This window comes from Dermochelys coriacea, chromosome 1 (genome assembly GCF_009764565.3).
Source record: "Dermochelys coriacea isolate rDerCor1 chromosome 1, rDerCor1.pri.v4, whole genome shotgun sequence".
Lineage (NCBI taxonomy): Eukaryota > Metazoa > Chordata > Testudines > Dermochelyidae > Dermochelys > Dermochelys coriacea.
This window is the reverse complement of record NC_050068.2, coordinates 112,248,501-112,271,685: the sequence shown is the minus strand read 5'-3', so window position 1 is coordinate 112,271,685 and position 23,185 is coordinate 112,248,501. Positions and strand designations below refer to the sequence as shown.

At 43.5% G+C, this 23,185-nt stretch overlaps 1 protein-coding gene across 7 annotated transcripts in view; it reads right to left on the bottom strand.

Moving 5' to 3' along the window:
- The window catches only part of CDC16 (cell division cycle 16), a 59,698-nt gene that overhangs the window by 4,730 nt on the left and 31,783 nt on the right, over positions 1–23,185 (bottom strand). For 6 of the 7 annotated variants that reach the window (XM_038388211.2, XM_038388213.2, XM_043508212.1 and 3 more), the window contains 5 exons: positions 20,709–20,861; positions 19,921–19,984; positions 18,648–18,709; positions 12,621–12,756; positions 6,689–6,779 (listed from right to left, as the gene is read on the bottom strand). In XM_038388211.2, the coding sequence (XP_038244139.1) occupies positions 6,689–6,779; positions 12,621–12,756; positions 18,648–18,709; positions 19,921–19,984; positions 20,709–20,861 (506 nt within the window). Of the gene's footprint in view, positions 1–6,688; positions 6,780–12,620; positions 12,757–13,024; positions 14,017–18,647; positions 18,710–19,920; positions 19,985–20,708; positions 20,862–23,185 lie in introns of those variants that run through there. The other variant, XM_043508314.1, reaches the window with a different exon arrangement.

Sequence of the window (23,185 nt, the reverse complement as noted above, 5' to 3'; positions counted from 1 at the left end):
TTTGTATGACACTGAGTTTCTGGCCACTGAAGATAAAACGGTTACTTACCTTCTCGTAATAGCTGTTCTTCAAGATGTGTTGTTCATGTCCATTCCAATCAGGTGTGTGCATGCACACGTGCACGGTAGCTGGAAGATTCCCATAGCAGCCTCCGTCAAGTAGGCCTGGGCGCCCCCTGGAGTTGCACCTTCAGGGCGCTCAATATAGAGCTCTGCCGACCCACCACCCCCTCAGTTCCTTCTTGCCGGCTACTCCAACGAGGGGTAGGAGGGTGGTTATTGGAACGGACATGACCACCACATCTCGAAGAACAACAGTTACGTGAGGGTGAGTAACCATTTTTTCTCCAATGGCCTGAAACTCTCTGTCATACAAAAAGTGAAAACCAGGTCAAAATTAAACCATTCCAATCAGGTGACTCACAAGCCCAAGTTCAGGAGGTGAGGTCGGAGCTGTCCACTTATTGGAGCACTGCTCTTCCAAAGGCCGCATCGTCTCTGGCCTGCTGGCGATCGCAAAGTGCGTGGTGAAAGTGTGTATGGAGGACCACGTTGCTGCTCTGCAGATTTCGTGGGTGGGAACCTGCGCCTGGAACGCTGTTGAAGAGGCCTGGGCCCTGGTAGAGTGTGCAGTGATTGAAGGAGCAGGCACCTTTGCCAGGCTGTACCACTCACGGATGTAGGACATCATCCATGACAAGATATGTTGAGAGGAGACAGGAAGACGGTCTGTCACTGCCATGAGTAACTGGACAGATTTCGGGAACAGCTTCATTCTCTCGATGTAGAAGGCTAGTGCTCTGTGTACATCCAATGAGTGAAGCTTTTGCTCCCAGCTGCTGGAGTGTGGCTTAGGATAGAATACTGGGAGGAAGATGTCCTGGTTGATGTGAAACTGGGAGACTGCCTTTGGGAGGAAGGCCGGGTGAGGCCTGAGCTGAATCTTGTCCTTATAGAACACTGCATCAGGGGGCTCTGATGTCAGTGCCTTGAGCTCAGACTCCCTCCTAGCTGAAGGTTATTGGTACCAGAAACACTACCCTGTATGAGAGATAGAGCATGGAGCATGTCACCAAAGGCTCAAAGGGCAGTCCCATGAGTCTGGAAAGGAACAGACTGAGGTCCCAAGCTGGGACAGGCTGTCAGACATGTGGGTACCTTTAAGAAAGTAGCTGACTACAGGGTTAGTAAGGACCCAGTGGCCCTCTGTGCCTGGCTGGAAGGCAGAGACGTTGGCCAAGTGAACCCTTATTGATGACATGGACAGCCCCTGCTGCTTGAGATGGGGAAGATATTCTAATATAAATGACACAGAGGCAAGCATCAGGGATGAACGGTGCTGCGCCGACCAGATTGAAAATCTCTTCCACTTGGCAAGGTAGGTGGCTCTCGTGGAGGGTTTCCTATTGCCCAGGAGGACGTGTCTAACATGATCCGAGCAAGAAAACTCCATCGGGTTCAGCCATGGAGCTTCCACTCCATGAAGTGCAGCGACTCGAGGTTTGGGTGTTGGAGACAGGTGTGATCCTGAGTTAATAAGTACGGGAAGAGCGGTAAGGTGACTGGCGCTTCCACTGAGATTTCCAGGAGTGATGCATACGAGTGCTGGTGGGTCCAGGCTGGAGCTATCAGTATCACCGAAGCTTGTTCCCTCCATATCTTGAGGAGCACTTTGTGAACAAGAGGGATAGGCGGAAATGCATATAGGAGATGGCCTCCCCATGTGAAGAGGAATGCGTCTGCAATGGAGCCCGTGCTGTGATTCAGGAAGGAGCAAAACTGCTGGCACTTCCCGTTGTGTTGTGTAGCAAACAGGTCTATCTGGGGAAAGCCCCACTAATGGAAGATTGAGGTTGCCAAGTCCGGGCGAAGGGATCACTTGTGGCCGTGGAACGACCTGCTAAGATAGTCCACCAACTCGTTCTGTACTCTGGGGAGGTCTGATGCTTACAGATGTATTGAGTGCTCTACACAGAAGTCCCACAATACGAGGGCTTCCTGGCACAGAAGAGAGGAACATTCATCCCCGTTTGTTGATACAGAATATCGCCGTGGTGTTGTCTGTCATAACTGATACACATCTCCTATCAAGTAGTCTCGGAAAGTCTGGAACGCAAGGCATACCTCTCTCAGCTCTCTGACATTGATGTGGAGACTGAGTTCCACCTGAGACCAGAGACCTTGTGTTCCAAATGTGCTCCCCAGCCCAGAGCTGACGCATCCATCACTAGCAAGAGGGACAGCTGAGGGCTGGTGAAGGGGACCCCTGCACACACTATCTGTGCATCGAGCCACCACAGGAGGGAGTAGAGTACCATGTGAGGCAGGGTTATGATCCTGTCCAAGCTGTCCCGGACTGGCCGATACACTAACGCTAGCCACGATTGAAGAGGTCGAAGTCTGAGTCTGGCATGCTGTACTATGTAGGTACCAGCCGCCATGTGTCCCAGGAGTTTCAGGCAATTCCTTGCTCTGGTGGTGGGGAACTGCCTGAGACTTTGTATGTCTTCGCCGAGTGACTGAACCATTGCTTCCGGGAGGCATGCCCTGGCTTGTGTCGAGTCCAGTACTGCCCCTATAAATTCTACCCTCTGAACTGGCGACAGCGTTGATTTCTCCTTGTTCAGAAGGCGGCACAGATCTTCGAACATCGCTCTCACAAAGTCGACTTCTTCCTCCGCTTGAGACCTGGAGCGGCTCCTGATGAGCCAGTCGTCGAGGTATGGGAACACCTGTACCTGCGTCAACACAGGAACGCAGCCACGACTGCCGTGCACTTGGTAAAAACATGAGTCGTCGCTGACAAGCCAAACGGAAGGACTGTGAACTGGTAATGGGTGTTGTTTACCATAAATCTCAGGTATTTTCTGTGGGACAGAATTTTTGCTATGTGAAAGTACACGTCTTTCAAGTTGAGGGCAGCATACCAGTCTCCTGGATCCAATGAAGGGATGATGGAGGCCAACAGACCATGCGGAACTTGAGCTTCTTAACAAATTGGTTGAGTTCTCGCAGGTCTAGTATGGGCCTGAGGCTGCCCTTGGTTTTTGGTATTAGGAAATACTGAGAAAAAAAGCCCTGCCCTTCTGCTCCTGAGGAACCTATTCCACTGCTCCTAGCAAAAGAAGTGACTGCACCTCCTGTATAAGGAGTTGCATGTGAGAGGGGTCCCTGAAGAGGGACAGGGAATGGGGGTGGAAGGGCGGGTGGGCACAGAATCGGACTGAGTATCCCCTCTCTACCGTGCAGAGCACCCAGCAGTCTGAAGTGATACAGTAACCATGCACGGTAGAAAGGGGACAGTCAGGAGGAAAAGGCAAGGTGGGGTAGATCCAGTTTTGTTCTGGTGCACTGTCCTCGACCGCACCTTCAAAAAGGCCGGTTTGGGGCCGGAAGGTGGTTTGGGTTGGCCAGAGCCCTGGCCTGAAGATGGGTGCGGCCTCTTTCTGCCGTTCCTATTCCTCCTCCGGGAGCTGTCCTGTCGGTTCTGTTGGTAGAACCGTGGAGGAGGTTGAGGCCTGAAGGACTTCCGCTGTGTGGCAGAGTGTGTAGGCCCAAGGATTTGAGGGTGGCTCTAGAATCTTTTAGGCTATATAGCCTTTTATCTGTCTTCTCTGAAAACAGAGTCACACCCTCAAAGGGGAGGTCCTGTATGGTCTGCTGGACCTTGTATGGGAGACCAGAGACCTGGAGCCCCTTCTCATGGCCACCCCTGTAGCTATGACTCTCGTGGCCGCGTCAGCACTGTCCAGGGCAGACTGGAGGGAAGCTCGGGAGATTAGCTTGCCCTCCTCAACCAAGGCTGAAAACTCGGCCCGGGAGTCTAGGGGGAGCAGCTCTGCAAATTTTGCCATTGCAGTAGAGGTATTAAAAAAAGAGTACACACTGACAATGGATTGTTGGTTGGAAATACAGAGCTGCAAACCACCTGTGGAATAGACCTTCCTCCCTAAAAGATCGCTTTTTTTTGCCTCCCAGGTTTTGGGGGTCAGGCCTTGAAAACCTTGCCGCTTGCGCTGGTTAACAGCGTCCACAAGGGAATCAGGTTGCGGGTGGAATAAAGTAGTTCATAACCCTTAGAGGGCACAAAATACCACCATTCATTGCGCTTGGCAGTGGGTGGCAATGAGGCTGGGGTCTGCCACAGGGTTTTGTTGGTGTTTGTGATAGTTTTTATGAGCGGTAGGGCAATATGGGAAGGTCCAGAGGGCGCGAGGCTATCCACCCTGGGATCGGAGTCCTCTACTACCTCCTCTGCCTTGATGCCCAGAACCTGGGCAACGTGGCACAGCAACTGCTGCAACACCTGATTGTCCTCGAGCGCTGGGGCTACAGAGGTACCAGCCAGCGCCTCGAAGGAGGAAGCCCCAAATAACAGCAGCTGCTCTTTGCCATCGGCATCCAAGGGATCCTGTGACTTTTGGAGGTCCCATGCAGGAGCAAACATGGACGGTGCTGTGCTTGGTGCTGTTGGCACCGAACTCCGTGCCAGTATCAGCACTGGTGGTGCCACTGGTGGCGCTGGAGCTGCCGTTGGTGCCAGTCACTATCAGTGCCGCTGGTGGTGCTGGAGCCGCTGTCGAAGCCGGTGCCAATGTCGGCGCTGAAGCTGGTCCAGAAGCTGGTGCTGCAGCTGGTCCAGAAGCTGTTGCTGCAGCCGATGGTGTTGACGTCAGTGGTTCAGTGGCTGGTCGTTCAGCTGGTGGGATAAAGGTGGCCGAAGCCACCGCTGAGCGGAACCATTGGCTCCTTCCCGGGCTCTGGTGAAAAGCCCATGGAATCTAGAAGGGCCACTGAGAGGGGTTCTGCCACTGTGGTAGCCATGGCACAGGTAAGCCCATCTGTCCCACTGCAACCTGGACCTCCTGCTCCTGCTTTTATCGGAGCGGTAGGAGTCTGACTCCAACTCTGAGGTCTCAGAAAATGAAGACCATGGAGGAGCTGTGCTTCGGGGAACCGAGTATTGGGAGCTTGGGGACTGACTGGGTTCTCTCTTTGGAGGTGTTGGTGCCGGAGGGTGCCGTGGAAAAGGAGAGCACCAGGACATCATCGGCAGCTCCCCTCCTCATTGCACATGGGGTTGCGGTGGTGCAGACGGGGCTGGAGCCACCTCTATGCTAGGTGGCGAGAACAGCGCCGTTGAGACGCCTTGAAATTCTCCAGTGTTGAGGAAAGCGGCAATTGCTGGCCAGCAGGGTCCAGCAATTGCAGTGGGCCGGACTCAACTACCTCGCCTGGACAGGAGTAGACATGTCCCAGCCTGGGGACCTAGTGCTGTGTCCTGACTAGGGTCTCACAGCCATTGGCTCCTTAGACTTTGCTGGAGGAAAATGCTCCCTCTCCGCTTCTTCTTCTGAAGCACTTGCGACTGAGACCGGTGCCTGGCCAATTGGCTGCGGGAGGAGCCGTGCCGGTGCCAAGCGCCTTGGAAAGAGTCCTTTTTCAGCACTGGTTCCTGGGATTACAGTGCTGGGGCACTCTGCGCTGATGAGGACATGCTGGGTGCGGTATCCCCCAGCCCGAGGTCTGAGTGGGGGCAAAGAGCTGCCTCCATTAGGAGAACCTTAAGCCGCTGTTCCCTTTCTTTAATAGTTCTGGAACGGAACTCACAGTAGATCTTACACTGGTCCTTTTGGTGACTTTCCCCTAGGCACCTTATATAAGAAGTGTGAGGGTCACTCTTTGGCATGCGCTTAGCGCAGACCTCACAAGTTTTGAAACCCAGGGACTGTGGCATACCCCAGTTCCAGGGAGTCGGAAGGGGGGGACCCCAATTAACTACTATACAACTAACTAGAGAGAACTATACACAAAAAAACGGAGATAAAGGCACTTGCTAGGCAAGGGCTATGGGACGTTCCAGCTAACCGTCATTGGTGGTAAGAAGGAACTGAGGGGGTGGCAGGTTGGCAGGGCTCTATACTGAGCGCCATGAAGGCATGACTCCAGGGAGCGCCCATGCCGACCCAATGGAGGCTGCTATGGGAAAAATCTTCCGGCTACCATGCACGTGCGCGTGCACACACCTGATTGGAATGGACATGAACAAGCACTTGAAGAAGCACTTCTGGTTAAGCCAAGATGGTCCTTTATCATATTTCCTATCTTTTCTATGCATTAGGATAGTTTGCTCTTGTGCCCTTAATAATGTTTTTTTAAAAAACTGCCAGCTCTCCAGAACTCTTTTTTACATTAGATTTCCTTCCTTCCTACTTTGTCCATAATTGTCTCTTTACCTGAATCATCCTGTGTTTTGTCTTTGTCTTCAAGCATTTTGCATGGTGCCATGTATATTGGGGTTGCTATGAATTAAAAATAGATGCTAAAATAAACTGTCCTAGAAGCCATTATTTATGGTATCAATAACTAGTTTCTCCAGACAGAGCCAAGATTCAATCAGTTAATATTGAAATATACATCTCCATGATGGAATAGTCTTTAATGTCCTCCATGTAAAAAAAAATCTTGTCCCAGATATATATTTTTTCCTTTCTGATCTTAACATAAGACTCTTCCCACTGAATTTAATGAACTCTCTCTTCATTCAGTAGCTTGCTACCAATTTTTTTTTCTGATGGGTTTCTATTGTACATGTAACATTAGAGGATCTTTTATGGGATACACATTAACGATTTTTTTTTTTACTATTCATAATTTTACTACATATAGTGACAAATGATATACTTACCAATGTAAGCTTCAGAATCCCCAATATACATTTCTATGCAGTGTCCAAGCATGGTGACTGAAAAAGTGTCATCCCTCCTAAGACCAAGGGCCTGTAAAAACAGAGTACAGGATATTCAATAGGAGAAACAGATATTTGCAACATCATAGCATCATAACTTCACACAGTTTTTTCTCTTCGTTTTTATGTTTATTTTAGTTGCTGCTGCAGATGGTGTTTTTCTATCGTAACAGTTGAACAAAAAATACTGCTGCTTCTCTAACTGACAAAAAGTTAAGATTGCAGAGCCATTATCTTTCAAAACTCGTGGCGATCGGGGGATGTCTTGGACAACTGGAAAAAGGCAGTATAGTGCCCATCTTTAAAAAAGGGAAGTAGGAAAATCCGGGGAACTACAGACTGGTCAGCCTCACCTCAGTCTCCGGAAAAATCATGGAGCAGGTCCTCAAGGAATCCATTTTGAAGTATTTGGACGAGAGGAAGGTGATCAGAAACAGTCAACACCAAGGGCATGTGACGGAGAGACTGCTGAGACTCATCAAGCCTTCGGATCGCTACCCCTTCCTGCTTCTCCACGTGTGCACCAATGATACTGCCAAGAATGACCTTGAGCGGATGGATCACTGCAGACTACGTGACTCTGGGAAGAAGGATAAAGGAGTTTGAGGCGCAAGTGGTGTTCTCATCCATCCTCCTCGTGGAAAGAAAAGGCCTGGGTAGAGACCGTTGAATCATGGAAGTCAACGAATGGCTACGCAGGTGGTGTTGGAGAGAAGGCTTTGGATTCTTTGACCATGGGATGGTGTTCCAAGAAGGAGAAGTGCTAGGCAGAGACGGGCTCCACCTAATGAAGAGAGGGAAGAGCATCTTCGCAAGCAGGCTGGCTAACCTAGTGAGGAGGGCTTTAAACTAGGTTCACCGGGGGAAGGAGACCAAAGCCCTGAGGTAAGTGGGGAAGTGGGATACCAAGAGGAAGCACGAGCAGGAGAGCGCGAGAGGGGAGAGCTCCTGCCTCATACTAAGAAAGCAGGACAAACAGCAAGTTATCTCAAGTACCTACACACAAATGCAAGAAGCCTGGGAAGCAAACAAGGAGAACTGGAAGTCCTGGCACAGTCAAGGAATTCTGATGTGATTGGAATAACAGAGACTTGGTGGGATAACTCACATGACTGGAGTACTGTCGTGGATGGACAGAAACTGTTCAGGAAGGACAGGCAGGGCAGAAAAGGTGGGGGAGTTGCATTGTATGTAAGAGAGCAGTATGACTGCTCAGAGCTCCGGTATGAAACTGCAGAAAAACCTGAGAGTCTCTGGATTGTTTAGAAGTGTGAGCAACAAGGGTGATGTCATGGTGGGAGTCTGCTATAGACCACCGGACCAGGGGGATGAGGTGGACGAGGCTTTCTTCCGGCAACTAACGGAAGTTACTAGATCACAGGCCCTGGTTCTCATGGGAGACTTCAATCACCCTGCTATCTGCTGGTACAGTGGCGCACAGACAATCCAAGAAGTTTTTGGAAAGTATAGGGGACAATTTCCTGGTGCAAGTGCTGCAGGAACCAACTAGGGGCAGAGCTCTTCTTGACCTGCTGCTCACAAACAGGGAAGAATTAGTAGGGGAAGCAAAAGTGGATGAGAACCTGGGAGGCAGTGACCATGAGATGGTCAAGTTCAGGATCCTGACATAAGGAAGAAAGGAGAGCAGCAGAAAATGGACCCTGGACTTCAGAAAAGCAGACTTTGACTCCCTCAGGGAACTGATGGGCAGGATCCCCTGAGAGAATAACATGAGGGGGAAAGGAGTCCAGGACAGCTGGCTGTATTTTAAAGAATCCTTATTGAGGTTACAGGAACAAACCATCCCGATGTGTAGAAAGAATAGTAAATATGGCAAGCGACCAGCTTGGCTTAACAGTGAAATCCTTGCTGATCTTAAACACGAAAAAGAAGCTGACAAGAAGTGGAAGATTGGACAAATGACCAGGGAAGAATATAAAAATATTGCTCGGGGCATGCAGGAGTGAAATCAGGAAGGCCAAATCACACCTGGAGTTGCAGCTGGCAAGAGATGTTAAGAGTAATAAGAAGGGTTTCTTCAGGTATGTTACAAACAAGAGGAAAGTCAAGGAAAGTGTGGGCCCCTTACTGAATGAGGGAGGCAACCTAGTGACAGAGGATGTGGAAAAAGCAAATGTACTCAATGCTTTTTTTGCCTCTGTTTTCATGAACAAGGTCAGCTCCCAGACTACTGCACTGGGCAGCACAGCATGGGGAGGAGGTGACCAGCCCTCTGTGGAGAAAGAAGTGGTTCGGGACTATTTAGAAAAGCTGGACGAGCACAAGTCCATGGGGCCGGATGTGCTGCATCCAAGAGTGCTAAAGGAGTTGGCGGATGTGATTGCAGAGCCACTGCCCATTATCTTTGAAAACTCATGGCGATCGGGGGAGGTCCTGGACAACTGGAAAAAGGCTAATGTAGTGCCCATCTTTAAAAAAGGGAAGGAGGAGGATCTGGGGAACTACAGGCCAGTCAGCCTCATCTCAGTCCCTGGAAAAATCATGGAGCAGATCCTCAAGGAATCAATTCTGAAGTACTAAAAGGAAAGAAAAGTGATCAGGAACAGTCAGCATGGATTCACCAAGGGCAAGTCATGCCTGACTAATCTAATTGCCTTCTATGATGGGATAACTGGCTCTGTGGATGAGGGGAAAGCAGCGGACGTGTTGTTCCTTGACTTTAAGCAAAGCTTTTGACACAACCTCCCAGAGTATTCTTGCCAGCAAATGAAAGTAGTATGGGCTGGATGAATAGACTATAAGGTGGAGAGAAAACTGGCTAGATCGTCGGGCTCAATGGGTAGTGATCAATGGCTCCATGTCTAGTTGACAGCCAGTATCAAGTGGAGTGCCCCAAGGGTCGGTCCTGGGGCCGATTTTGTTCAGTATCTTCATTAATGATCTGGAGGATGGCGTGGACTGCACCCTTAGCAAGTTTGCAGATGACACTATACTGGGAGGAGAGCTAGATATGCTGGAGGGTAGGGATAGGATACAGAGGGACCTAGACAAATTAGAAGATTGGGCCAAAAGAAATCTGATGAGGTTCAACAAGGACAAGTGCAGAGTCCTGCACTTAGGACGGAAGAATCCCATGCACCACTACAGACTAGGGACCGAATGGCTAGGCAGCAGTTCTGCAGAAAAGGACCTAGGAGTTACAGTCGACGAGAAGCTGGATTTGAGTCAACAGTGTGCCCTTGTTGCCAAGAAGGCCAATGGCATTTTGGGATGTATAAGTAGGGGCATTGCCAGCAGATCGAGGGACATGATCGTTCCCCTCTATTCAACATTGGTGAGGCCTCATCTGGAGTAGCATGTCCAGTTTTGGGCCCCACACTACAAGAAGGATGTGAAAAAATTGGAAAACGTCCAGCGGAGGGCAACAAAAATGATTTGGGGACTGGAACACATGACTTATGAGGAGAGGCTGAGGGAATTGGGATTGTTTAGTCTGCAGAAGAGAAGAATGAGGGGGGATTTGATAGCTGCTTTCAACTACCTGAAAGGGGGTTCCAAAGAGGATGGATCTAGACTGTTCTCAGTGGTAGCAGATGACAGAACGAGGAGTAATGGTCTCAAGTTGCAGTGAGGGAGGTTTAGGTTGGATATTAGGAAAAACTTTTTCACTAGGAGAGTGGCGAAGCACTGGAATGCGTTATCTAGAGAGGTGGTGGAATCACCTTCCTTTGAAGTTTTTAAGGTCAGGCTTGACAAAGCCCTGGGTGGGATGTTTAGTTGGGGATTGGTCCTGCTTTGAGCGGGGGGGGGTTGGACTAGATGACCTTCCGAGAGGTCCCTTCCAACCCTGATATTCTATGATTCTAAGTCATGCCTGACCAACCTGATTGCCTTCTATGAGAGATAACTGGCTCTGTGGATAAGCGGTGCATGGGATATACTTTGACTTTAGCTAAGTTTTGATACGGTCTCCCCACAGCAGTCTTGCCAGCAAGTTAAAAAAGTATGGATTGGATGAATGGACTATAAGATGGAGAGAAAGCTGGCTAGATCATCGGGATCAACAGGTAGCGATCAACAGCTCAACGTCTAGTTGGCAGCTTGTATCAAGCGGAGTGCTCCAGAGATCGGTCCTGGGGCCAGTTTTGTTCAACATCTTCATTAATGATCTGGACGATGGGATGGATTGCACCCTCAGCAAGTTCACGGATGACACTAAGCTGGGGGAAAGGCAGACATGCTGGAGGGAAGGGATAGGATACAGAGTGACCTAGACAAATTGGAGGATTGGGCCAAAAGAAATCTGATGAGGTTCAACAAGGACAAGTGCAGAGCCCTGCACTTAGGACAGAAGAATCCTACGCACTGATACAGGCTGGGGACTGACTGGCTTAGCGGCAGTTCTGCAGAAAAGGACCTGGGGATTACAGTGAATGAGAAGCTGCATGAGTCAATAGTGTGCCCTTGTTGCCAAAAAGGCTTACGGCATATTGGGCTGCATTAGAAGGAGCATTGCTAGCAAATCAAGGGAAGTGATTATTCCCCTCTATTCAGCACTGGTGAGGCCACATCTGGAGTAGTGCATCCAGTTTTGGCCCCCCAGTACAAAAAGGATGTGGACAAATTGGAGAGAGTCCAACAGAGGGCAATGAAAATGATTAGGGGCTAGGGCACATGACTTATGAGGAGATGCTGAGGGAACTGGGGTTATTCAAAGACTTGAAGGGGGATTCCAAAGAGGATGGAGCTCGGCTGTTCTCAGTGGTGGCAGATGACAGAACAAGGAGCAATGGTCTCAAGTTGCAGTTGCGGAGGTCTAGGTTGGATATTAGGAAACACTATTTCACTAGGAGGGTGGTAAAGCACTGGAATGGGTTACCTAGGGAGGTGGTGGAATCTCCATCCTTAGAGGTTTTTAAGGCCCAGCTTGACAAAGCCCTGACTGGGATGATTTTGCTGGGATCGGTCCTGCTTTGAGCAAGGGGACTGGACTGGATGACCTCCTGAAATCTCGTCCAACTGTAATCTTCTACGATTAACAAAACCAAAACTAGATACACTATACCCACCTTTGTTCCAGTACTAAAATTTGTCCACAAAACAGCAGTGCAACCTTTCCTCTTCCATGAAGGAAGATGAATTCATGGAATATAATTAATGATGAATTAATAAAATATAATACTTACAGCTTCTACACTTTGAATCTTTGAGCAAGTTTATTGTTTGTGTTTGTACAGCTAAATTGGAATATACAGATTCAAACTAAAAATTATATTAATATGAGTTGAAGCTGAGTTTAATTTAGGGGTGAAAGCATTGCAGGAATGTTATCCCCAAACCAAGCATTACAAAACTCAGAAAATTCAGTGTTAAGGTTATACTTAGAAGAAATCCAGACATGTTAAGGTGTGGAACCCTTACACGCAAACAACCTTCATTCTGCCCAGCAGTGATATTATATAATAATCATATAATTATGTTTACGGTACTTTAGTGTTTGTGGTCACAGACTAGATTAGACTGTTTTTTAAATACACAGGTTTTTCATATTTTTTTTTTCCTCTCTCAGTGTCACTACAGGGAAGAAGTAGCTAATTTAGAACCTAATTTCTTGAAATGTAAATTATACCATATTTCAATGAATTCTAACTATCTGAAGAGTCTATGTGGTTCACTTATTAGAATAATCTGAGACACAGAAAGGACTGACACATACTACATTGCTTAAAGGATCCTTGTAAATGCTCAGAACATTTATTCTATATTCAAAGAGTAAGTGCTGTAAGTTTGAGAAGGCTACATTGTACTTTTCAAACATAAGGCGATGAATTTGTTTTAAGTACACAAATAAAATTTAACCCTATTTATGGAGCTGTGACCAGCACCTCTCTCATTTAAACCATATACATACCGTATGAAAATAGTCAATTGCACTTTCAAAATTGCCCATTAGACTGTGTATGTATCCAATGGCAGAGTACGTGGAAGCATTCTGAGGAATCAATACTAGGGCCTGACGATGGTATTCTAATGCTTCTTCATATTTCCTGTTAAGTTTAAATAAACAGTGCATATTAGTAAGTTCTACCATGCAAGTACTGTCATTGTACTATGTTTGTAATGTGACTAGCACATGAGACCTACCCTTACTAAGGCCTTTAGGTGGCTCTGCAATATAAAGGTTAAATAATAAGTTCTTGCTTCATACTTGCAAGATGAAAGAATGGACTAATCCTTCATGACATAATCACAATCTTATTACACAGTAATTCAGAAAGAGAAGATTACTCAGTTTGTGCAGTAATAGAGATTTTCGAGATGGTTGTCCCTGTGGGTGTTCCACTTTAAGTGTCTTGGCACCCTGCACTTATAATTGGAGATTTGAGGTAGCAGTGCCCGGTTGGCTGCCATGCACCACAGCTGTCTTGCGCTGCTCCGAGCTGTTACCTAGCAGGTCCCTCAGTTCCTTCTCTACTCCAGAGGATCGGCGTGAAACTCTGAAGTAGAGGGGAGGAAGGGGAGTAGCGGAGCACCCAAAGGGACAACCACCTCGAATTTCAGTTACCGCACAAAGTGAGTAACTTCTCCTCTTCAAAGAGTGTCCCTGTGGATACTCCACTTTAGGTGACTGTTGAGCAATGCCCCTCAATGGAGAGGAGGGGCTTCGGAGTTGATTGCCGATGACTTGGAGCTGTGCTGGATAGGTACACGGCAGATGGTGACACTGTACTGCTTGGTGCAGAGGTTTTCTTCAGCTCCGTAGGTGCCGAGCTGGGAGGTTTGGCTCTACTGTATGCACTTCCATTAGAGCTTTCCCACACAGGGTCTTTAGCTCCTTAGGATGTTTCGGTACGGATGTTCCCAGTGCCTCATGGTCTGGCGCTCTTAGTGCCATTGGTATCAGGACAGATTTTTCATTTGGAGATCACTTTCTTTTAGGTGATTCTCATTGTGGGGATGAGTGTGACCACTTTTTGGTAGCTTTTCTAGGAGCAGGCTCCGTAGCAGCCATTGTTGAAGTAGATACCCTGTCAGACGCTGCCAATGGCACCAGGTGGTGTCCTGGACTTGAGGTCGGACGCTGGTCTGAGGGATTTCTCCATCATCAGGAGCTTCAATTGGAGATCCCTAGCCTTCCTTGTCCTGTCCCAGTCAATTTTATGCAGTGTGGACACTTTTGGGTAATGTGTGCCTCTCCGAGGCAGCTGACACACTGTGCGTGGCCATCAGAGACTGGTATGGAAAGTCTGCAAGTCAGGCAGCGTTTAAAGCCAGGTGAGCTGGGCACGCCTGAGAGAAAAATTCCTCTGGAGAAAGAAAAATGGGGTTATTACTGTTCTTTCTTTTTTTTCTTTAATCAATAGCCGAGTACCTACCAGAGAGGCCGGGGTAAAGGGAAAAAATATATATTTTTTTCTTTAAAGAAACAAACTAAAATATAAGATATAAATGGCAAAGGGCTAGGGTAGCTAACTACGACTAAGCTAACACCATCGGGAACAATGGCAAACTATTAAGCTCTCAAAGGTAAGAAAGGGTGCTGCTGTCGCTCCAACTCAAGCCAAAGGCAGTAGAGAAGCACCTGGGGAATGGTTAGCTGCACTCCTCTATGTAAGCACTTGAAGCGGCATGAGATGGCTACTACAAATCTCCGTTTACAAGAGCAGGGCACCAAGACACTTAAAGTGGAGCACCCACAGGGACACTCCTCGAAGAACCACCAAATTTTCCCTTATACAGCATATCCCTTCACATTTAAGATTTAAAAAAATTGAAGTGTATGAAAAAATCTTCAAGAAAATGGTACTCTATGTTTAGATTTAAATCCTGCGTGTGGAAAGAACATATAGCTACTTATTAAAGATAAGCTTAATATAAAGTTGCCACATATGCATATTTGTAGCCAGCCACAAAGGCATGGGAGTGGATATAAGATGCAGTAGCTCCCTGCAGTCACCTCCCATTGAAGAGGATCCTATCTTCTGTGGCAAACTACCGTAGAGGTTTAATGCTACTTGAGGCAGCATTATCTCCCTCCCCATTTGGATACAGCTACATTAGAGATGTGAATGGCAGCATAGCTGAGCCAATCATGCTGCCACTGTTGCTTGGGGTGGAGAGGAACTGGTAATCTTAAGGAAAATAAGCATTCTCTGTAGATTGTTTGACATTGTTGGGGTTGTGGCAGGAATTTTATGGAAATCTTCAGGTGCTGCACAGAAAACAGTATTACTGCTACCTCCACTTTGCTTCTAATTCTGCCTTCCAGAGGCAGGCAAGAACATAGCATTTATCAAATTACATATTTAGATGTTATGGGGCATATGAGGATTTTCAAGATATTTTAAAACCTTCAAATGAAACAAAATATAAGCAATTCTTTACTTTGCTTCTGAGTATTTTAGGTATATCCCATAATTCCCTTCAAATACCAGACAGCCTTTCCTGAAATTAAAATCATCCATGAATCAAATTATGTATGGCAATCATTCATCCAGAACCCAAGAAACATACAAAAGCACACATGCTTACAGATTGATGTCCTTACTACAAGAATCTCAAGCTACGGTAATTAAAATACAGATATCACAAATCTCAGAGGACTGTTAGATAGCATTTTCTCTTACATTCGTTTTCATGGCTAACTCAGATTTCTATTACATAAAACTGTATCAAATAGCAACATGTAAAGCTGTCAGAAATGCTACAGAACAATTAAATATAAAATTTGTTCGCTGTGAAACGAAGCCTTCCACACTACACAATATTCAGATCTATTCTAGCACGTAGCATTTTACGGTAGTCTGTCAACTTAATTTTAAATTAAAATGATTTTTTTGCATTAAAAATGTTTTACTATTTAGAAAAATGTCTTAAACACATGGACACATGAACAAAGAATACAGTATTGGCTGCTCTAAATGTGATGTAACTATTTTTAATTTTTTTATTCTAAGAAATAGAAACAATCTATCTAACTGAAACAAGGATTTTGAAAAAAACCCTTTATAATTAAATATTGTATACCCTCTCCACTCTAATTGCTTTCACATGAATGATTCTGAAACACAAAAGCTATAAACCATATAGATTCATAGATACTAAGGTCAGAAGGGACCATTCTGATCATCTAGTCTGACCTCCTGCACAGCGCAGGCCACAGAATCTCACCCACCCACTCCTACAAAAAACCTCACCTATGTCTGAACTATTGAAGTCCTCAAATCGTGGTTTAAAGACTTCAAGGAGCAGAGAAGCCTCCCTCAAGTGACCCGTGCCCCATGCTACAGAGGAAGGCGAAAAACTTCCAGGGCCTCTCCAATCTGCCCTGGAGGAAAATTCCTTCCCGACCCCATATATGGCGATCAGCTAAACCCTGATCATATGGGCAAGATTCACCAGCCAGATACTACAGAAAATTCTTTCCTGGGTAACTCAGATCCCATCCATCTAATATCCAATCTCAAGGGATTAGTCCTATTTACCCTGAATATTTAAAGATCAATTAATTACCAAAATCACATTATCCCATCATACCATCTCCTCCATAAACTTATCGAGTAGAATCTTAAAACCCAGATAGATCTTTTGCCTCCACTGCTTCCCTTGGAAGGCTATTCCAAAACTTCACTCCTCTGATGGTTAGAAACCTTCGTCTAATTTCAAGTCTAAACTTCCTGGTGGCCAGTTTATATCCATTTGTTCTTGTGTCCACATTGGTGCTGAGCTGAAATAATTCCTCTCCCTCTCCTGTATTTATCCCTCTGATCTATTTATAGAGAGCAATCATATCTCCCCTCAACCTTCTTTTAGTTAGGCTAAACAAGTCAAGCTCCTTAAGTCTCCTTTCATAAGACAAGTTTTCCATTCCTCGGATCATCCTAGTAGCCCTTCTCTGTACCTGCTCCAGTTTGAATTCATCCTTTTTGAACATGGGAGACCAGAACTGCACACAGTATTCTAGGTGAGGTCTCACCAGTGCCTTGTATAATGGTACTAAATCCTCCTTATCCCTACTGGAAATGCTTCTCCTGATGCATCCCAAAACCGCATTAGCTTTTTTCACAGCCATATCACATTGGCAGCTCATAGTCATCCTATGATCAACCAATACTCCAAGGTCCTTCTCCTCTTCTGTTACTTCTAATTGATGCGTCCCCAACTTATAACTAAAATTCTTGTTATTAATCCCTAAATGCATAACCTTACACTTCTCACTATTAAATTTCATCCTATTACTATTACTCCAGTTTACAAGGTCATCCAGATCCTCCTGTATAATATCCCGATCCTTCTCTGAATTGGCAATACCTCCCAGCTTTGTATCATCTGCAAACTTTATTAGCACACTCCCACTTTTGTGCCAAGGTCAGTAATAAAAAGATTAAATAAGATTGGTCCCAAAACCAATCCCTGAGGAACTCCACTGGTAACCTCCCTCCAGCCTGACAGTTCGCCTTTCAGTAGGACCCGTTGCAGTCTCCCCTTTAACCAATTCCTTATCCACCTTTTGATGTTCATATTGATCCCCATCTTCTCCAATTTAACTAATAATTCCCCATGTGGCACGGTATCAAATGCCTTACTGAAATCTAGGTAAATTAGATCCACTGCATTTCCTTTATCTAAAAAATCTGTTACTTTTTCAAAAAAGGAGATTAGGTTGGTTTGGCACGATCTACCTTTTGTAAAACCATGTTGTATTTTGTCCCATTTACCATCGACTTCAATGTCCTTAACTAATTTCTCCTTCAAAATTTTTTCCAGGACCTTGCATACTACAGATGTCAAACTAATTGGCCTGTAGTTACCTGGATCACTTTTTTTTCCTTTCTTAAAGATAGGAACTATATTAGCAATTCTCCAATCATTCGGTACTACTCCTGAGTTTACAGATTCATTAAAAATTCTTGCTAATGGGCTTGCAATTTCAGGTACCAATTCCTTTAATATTCTTGGATGAAGATTATCTGGGCCCCCCGGATATGGCCAATTAAGGAATTATAGCACTGTTCATATGTAACAAAATAAAATTATATTTAACTATTAAAATCAGATTTTAAACCTACAGATATGAATACATTTCTGAACTGCAAACATTTTTATTAAATTAATTTTTATTAAAAATATTAGTCTGATATAATTATTTAGTCTGCTACAAAGGTGTAATTCCCATATGTACTTTGTACTGTAACATTATTTTGCCATGGTCATAACCTGAATAAAATATGGAATAGTCCTAGCATCAAAGATCATTTTTTAAAAATAAATATCTTTAAAAAATGGCCATTATTGACGTATTGTTGAGAAAAATATGCTCAGATTTTATTTTACAACTGTCCTTGGATTTTACATCTATTTCAAGCATTATTTTGTAACTCAGTCAGAAAAGTATTTGTATTTTATTTCACAGCAAATCTGTAGTAAAGCTTCTGGAGATGGGTGAAAAGATGGCTGCAAACCTTGAACTTGCCATTCTCAACAGTAATTCTACAGTCCTTATGGCAAAACTCCCACAGAAGCCAGTGAGAGTTTGCACAGGAAGACTCTTACACTGATGCAGATTGTTCTGCAGAATCTGGGCATAATCAGGGACTTCAATATTGATGCAGAAGTTAGTTAAAATGTAGATCTCAGCACTTATGATTAAAATTTTATCAACTAATAAAATAATTTTAAGACTTAAGATTTTATATAAATTATTGCACATACATGAGGCACCCTCTCTCCGTAAACCATGTCCATGTGTAAACATACTGCAAATGAATGTGCACAAACAGATTTAGGTGGCCTCATTCTGATTTCCAAGAAGACTGCCTTACACTGCTTTGACAGAGTAAAGTCTTATTGTAAATAAGCAGTGGGTCCAAGAAGAACAAACTTTTTTGTAACATACCAGGTAGATGTAGCTTTAAAACATTTCACATTTTCCACTTACTTGAGCTTTCTGCATACATGTCCTAAGTTGTTCAATAAAGGCTCCCATTTATCAACTGTTACCTGCAAAAAATACATCCAACCTAATGATATCAACCTAACAGCTTTTAATTAAATTCTGTGTGTTCAATTACTACAGATAAATCAGCATGTAAATGAACAAGGCAGTTCATTCATAGAGAATGAAAACTTGAAAACAGGTATTTAAAATTCCTTTTACATTAAACAGTTAGCTACATATAATTTTATAGGTAAAATAAGCAAACATGTTGTCCAATGAAACTATTTACCTATTAAAGTGAATCTTCCTCCCCATTTTAGTTATCTTTTCCAGGTTCTTCCAGTCCCCATCCCAGTTAAATAGTCTTAAAAACTGCAGTGATAACATTTATTTGGACAAGATGGAAAACACAAAAATAATGATATCTTTACCTTACAAATTCAATGCCAGCTTTGCACTTTCAAACTTAACCCTTTACTATTTATTAGCACAGCTGGGTTCATCAACAAGCAGTGCAGAAGTGACCCTCAGTAAAACTAGATCTTGAGAGAATGATTGCAAATATTGAATATCCCATTTGGTTTTATCCATTTTTTTCCCATGGTCTAAATTTATCTGCTCTGAAATAATTAGTCCATTTACTGGCCACACAATGTCAATATCTAAGTTGCGAAAATCCTTAAATTCCTTTCTGGTCCTGGTGTTTAGCTTATGCTCTGAAGCACCAGAAGAAGTGCTGTAACTTTACCACAGACACCGTAAGTACAAACTCTATTCTTATTCCTATGCATGTTTAAGCGTTTTTTTTAAAAACTAAGATATCTGCATTAATACCTTGCTGCACTGAGTTCCATATGTGATTGGAGAATTCATAGGGGACGGAGCACAGTCTAACAGTTAAGGCACACAACTGGGAGTCAGATCTGGATTCTGCTAACAGCTATGCCACAGGCATATAAGAATACATTTTTAATCTGTTACTTTTTAATTTCATCTGAAGGCTTGTTGTTTTGGAAAAGGTATATTATGGGAAAAGGTAAAAAGGAATGTCTGATAAGCATGATGTAAAAATATGAAAACACTGGATGACAGAACTTAATGATATTAGGCTAAGGTTTTAAGTCACAGTCTATATCATTGGGGAGGACAATGTCTCAGAACTCACTGCATTTATTCTAACAATCCAATTACATAAAGCAATATAATATGAGAACTGCAGTTTTAATAAATAGTTCACTGACATAAAATTAAGTATGCATTAATTAAAAACTACCTCATTTCCAATAGCTTTAATTTTCTCTAAAGCATCGAGGAACCACTTTTCTGCAGTTTTCCAACTAAAAGAAGAAAAAAAAATTACTGGAATTACCAACAAAGTATCTATCACACAGTTGCCATTCACAAGTCCCTTCCTAATGACAAAGCTGAATAAACTGTGTTAGAAAGAGAGAAAAGTTATCTTTCACACTATTTAGTCACAGATAATTTCATTCACATTAATTAAATGGTGAAATACAAGCAATTGTGACAAATATCTTGCACACAAAGGTGCATGAATTTAAAGACAAACTACAGAGTAAAAATTAAAATTGAGTACAGCCCAGAAACATGTTAAATGCTCCCAATAACCAGGCTATGGATAACAAATAAAAATCTTAACCTTATATACCTTTTAAAAATTTGTTCCTCTCTCTGGAATCATCTTGGTACTTTCTGGTTTGCCAAAAACAAAATCATTTCAACACATGGAATCTCCTGCACATATGAATACCTCATATGATGCCTGGCTGTTCTATATGTGCTTAATTCCCAAGTATCAATGCTTTCCTGACTCAATGCTTAAAGCATCAAACCAGATAAAATACCCTATTAGAAGAAAAAGTAATTTGATAAGTAAGAGTTTACGGTGAATACTAACTAATTAGAATCATAAGCAATTTCTTGTTCTGTTGCTCAAAATAAGCCCTTTTATAAAAACAAAATATAGACTACTATATTACTTTTAGGAAAAGAATATAGACTAGTAGTACTGTCTTTCTTTATCTCCTTTTGCAAACTTACTCTCCATTTTGAAATGCAACCACTCCAACTTCATGCATAACAAAAGGATCCTCAGGTGCAATGCTTAGGGCTTGGCTGAAAAATCTTTCAGCTAATTTTGAATTGTTGGTCAAACCATATTCTAGGCCAATATAGAGCATCGGCAAATGACAGCTGTAAAAAACAAGGAAAAAAGAAAGCTTCATATATTTATTTGCTTGTATGTAAATATTTAACAATTTGCAGAAATCTTAAAATCATTTAATTGTATGATACTTTATAAGTATACTTTAAATAAAAAAACCTTTAAATTAAAAAAAAAAAACCCTTTAAAAGAACAGTTACTTACCTGATAGTAACTGTGATTCTTTGAGATGTTCTCACATGGATCCCACTTATGGTGTCCATGTGCCCCAGCACAAGAGTTCAAAACATTTTCACTAGCAGTGTCCAGTAGGGGTCGTGCATGTGCCCTTTAGATTCCAGGGCATAAAGGGGGCAGCGACAACAACCACCACTCAGTTCTTTTGCTGACCAAAATCCTCATTCATAAGACAGAGTTGCAGAGATGGGTTGTGGGATGCACATGTGCAGAACATCTTGAAGAACAACAGTTACTATCAGCTAAGTTACCTTTCTTTCTTCTTTGAACTACTGGACATGTGGATCCCACTTATGATAAGCTAGCAATGATTTTTTAAAGAGGGGGGAGCTAAGACTTATCTGAAAAGAGACTGCAAAGGTTCTTTGAAAATGTGCATCAGATCTTGAAGTGGTGACTAACAAACAACATTTTGTAAACAAATGAGCTGAAGATCAGGTAGCCATTCTACATATTTCCAATATTGGAACCTGACTTAAGCATGCTATTGATGTAGCTTGCACTCTGATGGAGGACTCTTCTTACTAATATGGTAAGCAGTTCTAATATAATTGGATACCCATTCTGGAAATCTTTATGATGAAACAGTCGTCCCTTTTGATTTATTACCACACACAACAAAGTCCTGAAGTTTTAAAAAAAGATCTAGTTCTATCTAGGTAATATAACAGCAGTCTTCTCAATTCTGAAGTATGTAATTTAGATTCAACAGGTGAAGAATGAGGTTTTGAGGAAAAAAATGGTGAATGAATGCATATGAAAATCTGATAGACCTTAGGCATAAAAGATGGATGCAGTTTCATGATTACTCTAGCCAGGTGAAAAACTGTAAATGGAGGATTTATCATTAGGGCTTGTAATTTGCTTATTCTACAAACTGATGTAATTGCCACCAGAAATGCTACCTTCAGTGATAGCAGAGGAACTGGATAATTTGATAGAGGTTCAAAACAGTGGGGAGGAGTGTCCATAAGAAAAAAAAACACTGAATTTAAGTCCCATATTTGAGTGATCTTTCTCACAGGAAGAAAAACACAGACAAGCCCTTCCATAAATCTATTCACTGACCGAAGAGAGACAACTTTACCTCCCTCTACTGGAGGATGAAATACAGATATGGACTGGAATACTGCCAAATGAACTTTGATTGAAGCAATAGTGACAAGTGCTTTAAGGATAAGAGTTAATCTAATATTATTGGAATAGAACACTGACATGGAATTACAGACATGAAATTACAGACTAGTCATCTTAACTTCTTACCCGGAAAGATAGTGGAGCAAATAATCAAGCAATCAATTTGCAAACACCTAGTAGGTAACAAAGTGATAAAACAGTCAACGTGGACTTGTCAAGAATAAATCACATCAAACCAATCTAATAGCTTTCTTTGACAGGGTAACCAGCATTTAGATGTAGGGGAAAGCAGTAGATGTGGTATACCCTGACTATAATAAGGCTTTTGATTGTGTTTTGCATGACCTTCTCATAAACAAACTAGGGAAATATAGCCTAGATGGAACTACTATAAGGTGGGTGCATAACTGGTTAGAAAACTGTTCCTAGAGAGGAGTTACTAGCAGTTCACATTGAACCTGGAAGGGCATATCAACTGGGGTCCACAGTTCTTTTGAATATCTTCATAAACAATTTAGATAATGGCATAGAGAGTATAGGTATAAAGTTTGCAGGCAATACCAAGCTGGGAGGGGCTGCAAGCCTTTTGGAGGACAGGATTAAAATTCAAAACGATCTGGACAAACTGGAGAAATGGTCTGAAGTAAATAAGATGAAATTCAATAGGGACAAATGCAAAGTACTCCATTTAGGAAGTTTGCACACATACAAAATGGGAAATGACTACCTATGAAGGAGTACTTCAGAAAGGGATATAGGGGTTATAGTGGATCACAAGCTAGTGGAACACTGTTGCATAAAACCTAAACATCATTCTGGAATGTGTTAGCAGGAGTGTTATAAGTAGTAATTTTACCACTCTCCTCCATGCTGATAAGGCCTCAGCTAGAGTATTGTGTCCAGTTCTGTGTGCCTCATTTCATGAAAGATGTGAATGAACTGGAGAAAGTCCAGATGAGAGCAACAAAAATGATTAAAG